Consider the following 10,465-nt stretch of genomic DNA (forward strand, 5'->3'; position numbering starts at 1 on the left):
CCTGCTGGGTTCTGGCGATCCTTCTGCCTCAGCCTTCCAAGGAGCTGGAACTACAGGCATACGCTACCATGCCTGGCTAATTTTTCGAATTATTGTAGAGATGAGGTCTCACCAAGTTGCCCAGGTGGGTCTCGAACCCGCAGGCTCAGGCAATCCACTCACTTCAGCTTCCCAAAGTGCAGGATTACAGGCTGAGCCACCGAGCCCGGCTTAATTTTTTATTTATTGTAGAGACGAGGTCTCACCATGTTTCCCAGGCAATCCTCTCGCCTCAGTCTCCCAAAGTGCTGGGATTCCAGGCGTGAGCCACTGTGCCTGGCTTGAGGGATTGTTTTAATCATGAAAATGTTCACAGAGAAATTCTAAAAGTCTTACCATTTCACCCTCAGACTTGGACTCATCCAAGCAGTGGCACTTTTAGAATTGCTACAAGGGAACCCGAGGCCTGGGAAGGGGTAGGGTAAGGGTACTCAACACATCCCATGTTCTTTTAGCTTGCGTCGATTGGGAGGCTTGAAGGGCTAAGAGGATAACACTGGTGGCTCCCACCCACTGAATTCTGACTCACCAGACTCATGTACGAGACCAGCATGGGCAATATGGCGAGATTTTGTCTCTACAAAAAAATAAAAAATTTAGCCAAGCATTGTGATGTGCAGCTATAGTCCCAGCTACTTGGGAGGCTGAGGCGGAAGAATTGCCTAAGCCCAGGAGGTTGAGGCTGTGGTGAGCTGTGATCGTGCCACTGCACTGCAGCCTGGGTGACAGACTGAGACCCCTGACTCAAAAAATAAACAGTTGAATAGAGCCAGATGCAGGGATGACAGGGATGATTAGAGACATAGTCCTGGCCTCAAAGCACTTACAGCACAGAAAGGTGGGCAGACACTCAGGAGAGCAGTCCTGGTGCCAGGGAGACAGTGCTGGGAGCAGGAGTCAGAGGGCACCAGGGCTGTTACGAAGTCCCCAGGGTGGGGAGTGGGAGAAGGCTTCCTGGCAAAGGAGGACTTGAGGCTGGGGGAGACCCTCCAGGGGTTGGGGACTGTGGGCAAAAGGCCTGGAGGTGGCCAGAGGGGGCCCGGGGAGCTGCAGTCCAGGGTGGGTGGCAGAATGTGTGTTGGGGTGATTCGCTGGGGAGGATAGGGGAGGCCTAAGCCAGGGCCCCTGAATAGCAGGCTCAGGAGATTGACCTAGGCTGGGGACGATGGGGCCATTGGGGGGGTGTTAGGATGGGAAAGCGGCCTGTGATCAGTTTCAGAGGCTGGAGACTGGGGAGGAGTCTGGAGTCCCTTGCTGGACATGGAAGTTCTTCCGGGCCTGGCCATCCAGGCCTCCAGGAATGGAGCCCGGCTGAGGAAGGAGAAGGGGTGAGAGTGAGGCTAAGCTGCTGCTTGCAGGGGCTGCCTTCCTCCCTAGTCCCCAGATGCTGGCTGATCCACGTGTGCCTGTCCTTTTGCTGTCCCTTGGGTCTCACACCACCCAGTCGTGAGGGCAGCCCTGTCCCCAGGCTGAGGCAGATGAGGACGCTGAGTCTCCAAAGACAGAAAGGGGCTGGGCTGAAGTGCTGAGGGCATGGGGGCAGGGCTCTCATCTCTTTCTCTGGGGCTCCCCTCTCCTCGCAGGTCACTTCTTCAGCACAGGGAGGCGGGGTCCACATCAAAGAACTGGCCCCAGCCCTAACTAGGGCTCCAAGTCATTACATGACTCCAGGTCAGTCCTTCTCCCTCTGGGAGCCTCAGTTTCCCCTTCTTGCAGATCGGTGGTTTACTGAGGTCCCTAGAGCCAGGGGCTTCCATGGAGATCTCAGCGGGAGGAGAGGTTGTTGGGTTCATCACCCCTGCTGCAGCCAACCCAACTGGGCAGGCAGGAGGGGTGCAAAGAATGAGTTCTGGCATCAGTGGCCTGGGTTTGAATCCCAGCTTGGCCACTTCCTCAGCTGGGTAACCTGGAAAATTCCCTTCACCACTCAGTGTCTCAGTTTCTTTTCTTTTGAGTTGGAGTCTCTGTCACCTAGGCTGGAGTGCAGTGACATGATCATGGCCACCACAGCTTCGACCTGCTGGGCTCAGGCAATCCTTCCACCTCAACCTTCCAGGTAGCTGGAACTACAGGCGTGAGCCACCACACCTGGATAAGTTTTTGATTTATTTTTTATTTTTTTTTTAGTTGGAGTCTCACTCTGTCGCCCAGACTGGAGTGCAGTGGCCACTCCTGGCCACCGCAGCCTCGACCTGCTGGGCTCCGGTGATCCTTCCGCCTCAGCCTTCCAAGTAGCTGGAACTACAGGCGTGTGCTACCACGCCCGGCTAATTTTTTGATTTATTGTAGAGATGAGGTCTTGCCAAGTTGCCTAGGCAGGTCTCGAACTCGCAGGCTCAGGCAATCCACTCACCTCAGCCTCCCAAAGGCGCGGGATTACAGGCTGAGCCGCTGAGCCCGGCTAGTTTTTGATTTATTGTAGAGACGAAGTCTCGCCAAGTTGCCCAGGCTGGTCTTGAACCCCCGGTCCCAGGCAATGCTCTCGCCTCGGCCTCCCAAAGTGCTGGGATTACAGGCTTGAGCCACCATGCCTGGACTCTTATTTGTAAAAAGGATCTGCTAATCATTGTACCTGCTTTTCAGGGTTCTCCGTGGAGTAAATGAGATACGACATGGGTAGCACGTCGTGGGATTGGTACAGTAAGGGACCAAAGAAGGTTAGTGAGAATTTTCTTGCTGTTATGTTTTGGGCTATGTGGACCGTCTCCTTGGGAGGGAGGTGGGCTGTGCTATCAGTGCCAGGATGGCTCTGCCCACTCAGCCTGACCTCGAAACGTTCCTTGGAATGGCCCCTGCTCCCTGCAGACCCGGTTCAGACAGTTGGAGCCTGTCACCCAGTTCTCAGACTCCGCCAAGCCCCCAGACTGGGACTCCCCCTGCCACTCCAGTCCCCCGGGCTCCCAGGAGCCGGACCTGCTGCCCCTGAGGGTACCAGCTCCTGCTGTGGGCCAGCAGTGGGATGAAACGCTCATCCTGGGATGAAAGGCTGGCAGGCCTGGGCTGGGCCAATAAACCGCCCCACCCGTCCTGGGAGGACCTCTGGGCACCGGTGTAAACTGAGTCATGGGGGGCGAGGGGGTGAGTCACGCAGCCTATGAGTGGGAGCCAAGTGGGGCAGAGCTCGCTTGTGTGGGGTCCTTGGCCCCATCTCACAGAACCACAACTCAGCCCCTCTCCAGCACCCAGCAGGCCCCTGGCCCAGGGCAGAGGGGAGCGGCCCAGCCCAGGGCCTGGAGCACACATGTGTGCCTCTGTGTGTGTGTGTGTGTCGTGTGCTGTGAGGGGTGTGAGGCAGACAGGAAAGGGAGGCTCTGACTGGGAGGAAAAGTTGGGGTTTGGAAGAGAGTCAAAGCCCTCGAGAGATTTGGCGGGAAGGCTCCGCTGCCCTCTCCTGGCCTCTGAGGGTTTGGCTGACGTTTCTGCAGAAAGCGGGCTTTCTCTTTCTCGGAGGGAAGAGGAGGAGCCAGGGTGGTGGGTGACTTATTTGTCCTGAGGGTCTCCAGGGGGCAGAAGGGGAACCGAAGAGAGTGGAAGACCCTCAGGAACCAATTCAGGCTTCCCCCCAGGGAGGCCTGAGCTCCTCTGGGTCCAGGGATGGAGCTCCTGCCCCACAGGTGTGCACAAGTACCCTTGGGAATTGTGGAGGCCCCCACAGCAATTCTAGCCTTGACCTTGACCAAGTTACTTAACCTCTTTCTGCCTGTTTCCTCATTCGTGAAAAGGAGGGATGTGAGGACCCACATGAGTGAATGTGTGTCAACTGCTTAGCGTACATCTGGTGCAAAGTAGGTCTATGTATATGTTTACCCCTACTATTTGAACCTCTGTTTTCTCATCCATCAAATGGGTGAGAAAGAACTCCTGAGGTGGCCCTTGTCAAGCTTTCACTCTGGTTCCAGTCTCTGGTTTTATTCCCCAGGAAGTTGCCCCCTAATCCCTGCCACCCTGCCTGATTCTATCCCCCCGTCTAGCCCGAGTGCTCCCCCACTACCCCTCAAGTAATCAAAGAAAGGTGAAGTTGGGGGGTTTCTCAGCTGGGTGCCCTCAGCTTTACCCCTGGGTGCCTGCGGGATGCGCGTCAGAGAAGTGGGGAGTTTCCCTCCCCGGATGAATCAGCTGTGTGACCCAATCCGCATCCCTGCCAGGGCTCCTCCCAGCAGGCGGGAGTGGGGCGCAGCTGCCCCACCGGGAAAATCCCCAAAATCCTGCCAAAGCTCTGGCTGAAGTGTTCTCCTGACTCTGCTGTTTCCTGTCCTCTCGGCTGGGGTCAGGGGTCAGGCAGATTCTCCCTTCCTCTGGTCAGACCTTCTGGAATCTCTTCCCTGGGACCTGGGGGTTTGTAGTGTGTGGCAGTAGAAGGAGGAGGAATCAGGGTCTTCTTTTCCTAGCCTCAGCCATTCTCCCCCGGTTTTATTATTTTTTTAATTATAGAATTTTTTTTTTTGAGCCAGAGTCTCCCTCTGTCACCCCAGCTGGAGTGCAGTGACACACTCATGGCCACCCCAGCATCGACCTGCTGGGCTCCAGCGATCCTTCCATGTCAGCCTTCCAAGTAGTTGGAACTATAGGCGTGCGCTACTATGCCCAGCTAATTTTTTGATTTATTGTAGAGATGAGATCTTGCCAAGATGTCCAGGCTGTTCTCAAACCCGCAGGCTCAGGCATTCCTCTCGCCTTGACTTCTCAAAGTGCTAGGATTACAGGCTTGAGACACTGTGCCCGGCCTTTTTTTTTTTTTTTTTTTTTAGTTGGGGTCTCACTCTGTCACTCAGACTATAGTGGCACGATCACAGCTCATCGCAGCCTTGACCTCCTGGACTCAAGTGATCCTTCTGCCTCAGGATTCACAGTAGCTGGGACTGCAGGCATGTACCAGCACAGCCATCTAATTTTTTGATTTTTTTTTGTAGAGGCATGATCTCACTATGTTTCCCAGGCTAGTCTTGAACTCCTAGACCCAAGCAGTCCTCCCATCTCAGCCTCCCGAAGTGCTGGGATTATGGGTGTGAGGTACCATGCCAGGCCCTCCCCTGGTCTTATAAAAGGAGCAGAGCACAGGGGCTTGTCCTAGTTTTCCCAGCTCACCCCAGGCCTAAGGCATCTCTGCTTCCAAGTAGAAAGGGGCCAGCCAAACAGGGCAGACCTCCCTGCTAACTTGAGGGGGTGAGCTTTAGGGGGCCATTGACCCAGCAGGGGCACAGTCCCCACTGTGGGCCTGGGAGACCCTTCCTGTCCAGGTGGGCTTAGTCATTGCACTTTCCGGGCCTCCGTTTCCTCAGCAGTAAGAAAAACCTCTCTCTCATGTGGCTCTGAGGACCCAACCTGTATGCTTTTCAGACCAGATTCGAAGTCCTTGCTGGCTGTCACCCATCTGCTCACCCCTACAGCACACAACACTTTTTTTTTTTTTTTGAGTAGGAGTCTTACTCTGTCGTCCAGGCTGGAGTGCAGTGGCACCCTCACGGCCGCCGCAGCCTCGTCCTGCTGGGCTCAACCGATCCTTCTACCTCAGCCTCCTGGGTAGCTGAGACTACAGGCAAGCACCACTATGCCCGGCTAATTTTTTAATTTATTGTAGAGACAAGGTCTCGTCCAGTTGCCCAGGCTGGTCTCGAACCCCTGGGCTCAGGCCTCCGCCTCCCAAAGTGCTGGGATTACAGGTGTGAGCCACCGCGCCCGGCCCTATGGCACTTTCTATAGTGGGGGCTCAACAATGCATCAGGCACTCTGGAGTTGGTTGACCTGGGTTTGAATCTTGGCTTGGTCTCTTAGTAGTTTTGTAATCTAAGCCAATTAGTGCACTTGTCTGGGCCTGAGTTTCCTCTTCTGCAAAATGGCAACAATAATATAGCCAGGTGAAACTTAGATGAGACAATGTTGGTCAACACTTAGCACAATGCCTGCCTCATGTTTTGAATAGAATGAGAGTGAGAGAAAGAGAATGAGAATGAATGCTTTCATTCAATCACTCACTTATTCAAGAATGTTTAGTTAGCACCTGCTCTAGGTTGGGCCCTAACCCGGCTGCTGGGGTCACTCTGGAGGATAAAGCACAGCCACTGTCCCTGCAAGACCCAGAGCCACAGGTGTTGTGGGGGCCTAAGAGGGATGTGTGTCAGACAGTCAGGGTGAGCGTGAATGGGGGAGGATCCCGAAGAATGATACCTGAGCGGGAGGGACTGAGGTATGGAGTCAGCCAGGGAAGCGGGCGAGGGTCAGGCACAAGCGCAGGGAGTCACGGGCAGCTCAAGATTCTGGAACAAGAAGGGCGAAGCAGGAGCTGTGTCTGCGTCGTCAATTACTTCATTCATTCATTTAATAATTTTAAGAGAGGCTACTGTGGCCACACACTGTGCTGGGCGCTGGGGACAGCTATCTATCTATCTATCTATCTGAGTCGGAGTCTCACTCTATCACCCAGGCTGGAGGGCAGTGGCATGTTCACAGCCACTGCAGCCTCGACCTGCTGAGCTCAGGCAATCCTTCCACCTCAGTCTTCCAAGTAGTTGGAACCACAGGCATGTGCTAACAGGCCAAGCTAATTTGTTTTGTTTGTTTTGTTTTGTTTTTTTAGAAATAAGTCTCGCCATGTTGCCCAAGATGGTCTCGAACTCGTGGACTCAGGCAATCCTCTCACCTCCACCTTCCAAAGTGCTGGGATTACAGGCGTGAGTCACCACGCCCAGCCAGGGGGACAGCGCTTTAGACAGTGTTCCTGCCATCATGGAACACACAGTCTGGACATGTGCTTAGGGGCCAGCAGGAGATCACCATCAGCCAAGCCATGACATAAGTAACCACATAATCCTGCGATCAGTGCTGCAGGGCAGGTGCTCGAGCAGAATGAACAGCCTGAGGCCCAGGGCTCATGCCAGCGGTGCTGGGTGGTGCTGGGTGGCTGCAGTGAGGTGGGCACGGGAAGGGGGGCCCAAAGGGAGCTGGGGCAGCCTGGGAAAGCAGACTCTATCCTGCAGGCTGCAGGGAGCCAGGGAGGGACTTTCAGCAGGAAAAGGCAGCTGTGCAGGAGAGATCTGTTGGCCTAGCTGGGGGTGGGGGGATAAGCTGGGGGCTGCCAAGGTGGTTTGGGGGGATGGGGAAGAATGGGCTCAGCAGGGCCATGGGAGTGGACAGGAGGGGTGAGGAGTGACATGCCCAGCTAGGGAAGAAGGAACAGGTGCTGCTGATGCCATCTGGGCATCTTTGTGGAACTCATGAGGTGCCTTGGCCCGCTCTGGTCAAGTGCAAGGCGCGGATGGTCAGAGGGAGGCAGGGCGCCAGGCTCCAACGGGGAGACCACCCGGCTCTGGGGACTTCCCAAGGCTGGCCAGGGGGGACTCAGCCCTGTGGAAGCTCAGGGTGGGGAGGAAGCTGGAGGGCGTCGAGCCAGCATCTCGTGACTCAGCCACTTCCACCCAGTCAGCCCAGTGGCATCTCCGCTCCTTTGCTCCAAATTCCAATTTGGTGAGGCTGCTGGAGGCTGAGTCAGCTCCGGCACGGCACGAGAGCAGCGTCCCAAGGGGCTCCCTGACAGACACCCTGGCCCCCAACCAAGGCCCGGGCTGGGCGTGGGGTTGGGGGGGGGTAGAGGGATGCAGCGCCAGGCCCCCAGAGGCTGCAGCAAGCCTCAGCAGTGCAGGGTGGCCCAGCGGGATCACGTGAGGGACGTGCTGAGTCGTGAAGCGCTAACCCAGGGAGAGGCTTCCTCAGCAAGGCCAGGGACCACTCTCTGACTGAGTAGGAAGAGACTGGGAAGCAGGTCCTAGCTCTGCCTGACTCACCGCGGGGCCTGAGAAAACTCCTTTCCCCTCTGGCCTCAGTTCCCATGACACAGAATGGGGCCAACATCTCCTACAGAGGTTGTGGGAATCAAGTGATACGTATGGAAGTGCTTTGCAAACTGGCCTTTGGTCCCTAGGGTGGTAAGGGAGCTGAGTATAAATGGCACGGCATCCAGGGATGCCAGCAATGGTTGTGCAGGCTGTTCACTGCACAAAGATAGCCAGCCTAGGATGCTGAAATCCAGCACCAAGCCATGCTCACCAAACCATGTGCCCCAGCCTAGAACGGCCAGGACCAAGAGAGCACCTTTCTCTGATGTGCACAAATGCACCCTGTGGGCTAATAGTGGCCCCCTGGACCTTCTGGAAGGGCAAACCCCTGGATTTACGGGAGAAATGGATTCTGATTCTTGTGATGAGGGGAAGCAGGGCTCACTTTGCAGAGGTTCTCAGAGAGAGAGCGTGAGTCAAGCCTTGGCAGTGAAGCACATCTTAGATTACTGGGGACAGACAGGGTGGCCTGGCCGGGCCAAGGCAGCAGTCTCTCCTGGCCGTGTCTCTCCCCAGCAACCCAAACAGGTAACACCAAGACAGGGTTTTAAAAAACACTCAAGACACAGACCCAAGCTGGGTTTTATTGAAATGCCAGGAGCAGGCACATGTCAAGGTAGCCAAGAAGGGGGGAAGGTGGTGCAGGCTTTGTGAGTTGGCAGGGGGGCAGGCCCCAAGTCCATGGCCCCTGGCATCCCCTCTCTCTGCCAGGGGCTGAGTGGGCACAACTACCCTGCCCCCCAAATGGCATGCTCAGGCCTGCAGGGTCCCTGCCCCCTGGGCCACAAGGGCTCCAGGGAGAGGAACTGGAAGCACTGTTTTCTCCCTTGTGAGGGAGGAAGAGAGAAGGGGAGAATGCAGGAGTGGGGGTACAGCCAGGGACGAGGGTGGCCAAGGCAGGCTCTCCTCTTCGGTGTCTGCACCCGACCCGTGGAACTGGGCAGTGGAGGGAGCAGCATCGAAAAGGCGGCTGAGGGCTCGGCCCTCAGAGAGCCAAAGCCCCCAGCCTGTGGGGGCCTGAGTCAGCCCTGAACAGAGGACACAAGTTCAAGGGGATCAAAGATGCAGGCAGTTCCCAAGGGACTTAAGTCTCTAGAGCTGGGGCAGTTGGCCTTCTTGGGACGAGGAAGAGGAAGACAGGACGTTCCATCCCCAGGGGAGGAAGCAGAGGACAGTCTCTCCCGCTTGGTCCCTCTAGGTCAGTTCCACATTGTTGGCGCGGTCTAGCACCCGGGAGCCACGGGCATTGCCCCCAAGCTGGAAACGGCTCTCGTAGAGAGTGGGACAGAGGTGCCAGCGGTTGGCCCGGTAGATGCCCAGGTAGGTGTAGACATCAGGCTTGTAGGTGAGCAGGCACTTAATGCCTGCTGCACGGATGGCTGAATCTGCCTCCAGTACACCCAAGCGGTCCGTGAAGTCATCCGTGTAAACACAGATGACCTGGCGCCCGCCCTCCTTGGCTCGTGGGCTCACCTTGGCCACCTGAAGGCGGCCCTCAACCACAGCCCGGGCAATGCCAGCCCAGGCATGGTCCAGCTTGAAGCCAGGTGCCAGGTGCATCAGCCACTTGCCAGAGAGCACTTGATGGGTGATGGCCAGCTGACGCAGGGTGCCTGGCGTGATGGGCCGCCCGCTGGTTTGCAAAGCTTCCCAGGCTGCCTGCAGACCCTGCACGTCGCCAGAGTTTGGGGTGTAGCCCTGCCCATATGCTGCAATCCAGCCCACAGGCTCTGAGTTGGGTGAACTGGGGTCCCCGTAGCGGGTGACTTGGGATGGTGGGTACTTGGCCAACCAGTCATCCAGCTCGGTGGCAGGCGTGGTGCGGGCATCAAACACCAGCCAAGGGTCCATGTCAGCTGCCATGGCCTCGGCGGCCAGGTGCTCAGCGGTGAAGCCATCCTCCCGGCCACCTGGAGAGTCCTCCTCCTCCAGTTCCTCAGCTGGCTCCATCCTGCTGTGAGGGAACCGAGTCAGAGCGGAAGACAACAACTACAGGTGCCAGGCGCTGGATTAGACCGTGTGGCCTTGGGCAAGGCTTAATGTCGCTGTGCCTCAGTTGCTCCATCTTTACAACGGGATAGCAACTATTCTTGTCCCGTGAATGTGTGGTTCGTTGTAAAAACTAGGTGCCTCCTGGTTTGTTGTAAAAATTAGCTGCCCCAGGAGGCGTAAGTGCTCATAGGCGTTGTTGCCATTACTACTCCCCTGATTTACAGACAAGGAAACTGAAGCTCAGATAAACGTATCGCCCAAGGTCACACCTATAGCGAGTGACAGAGCCCAAACACGAATTCAAGTGTGGGAGCCAGCGGCCCCAGCTGCACCTTCTGGCCCTGCCAAGCGCTCTCCTGGCCAGAGACCCGCAGGCATCCGGGCGCTGGGATTTAACGGAGGGAGGACAGAAGCGCACGATCGCGCAGCTGCCGGGACAGGTCCAGCAGGGCCGGGCCTCCCGGGCGGGCGTAACCAGGCCCACTGAAAGACGAGGACGCGGGGACCCGGAGAGGGCGATGGCCGGTCCGAGGGCAATGGGGCGGTGCCCGGACTCGAACGCCGGCTCCTGACGGCCCGCGGGAGCGCCGGGCTCCGGCCCTGCC

At 56.9% G+C, this 10,465-nt stretch overlaps 2 protein-coding genes across 2 annotated transcripts in view; one reads left to right on the forward strand and one right to left on the reverse strand.

Moving 5' to 3' along the window:
• Positions 1-8,413: 8,413 nt before the first annotated feature.
• CUNH11orf68 (chromosome unknown C11orf68 homolog) lies at positions 8,414-9,965 on the reverse strand. Its single transcript, XM_008061013.2, has one exon. The coding sequence runs from the start codon at positions 9,816-9,818 to the stop codon at positions 9,063-9,065; it is 756 nt and encodes a 251-aa protein (XP_008059204.1). The 5' UTR covers positions 9,819-9,965; the 3' UTR covers positions 8,414-9,062.
• A 413-nt stretch (positions 9,966-10,378) lies between these two features.
• The window catches only part of DRAP1 (DR1 associated protein 1), a 2,513-nt gene continuing 2,426 nt past the window's right edge, over positions 10,379-10,465 (forward strand). Inside the window, exon 1 of the mRNA XM_008061023.1 lies at positions 10,379-10,393. Coding sequence (XP_008059214.1) covers positions 10,379-10,393 — 15 coding nt within the window. The remainder of the gene's footprint in view (positions 10,394-10,465) is intronic.

This window comes from Carlito syrichta, unplaced genomic scaffold, assembly GCF_000164805.1.
Source record: "Carlito syrichta isolate Samal-C Ts95f unplaced genomic scaffold, Tarsius_syrichta-2.0.1 Scaffold304878, whole genome shotgun sequence".
Lineage (NCBI taxonomy): Eukaryota > Metazoa > Chordata > Mammalia > Primates > Tarsiidae > Carlito > Carlito syrichta.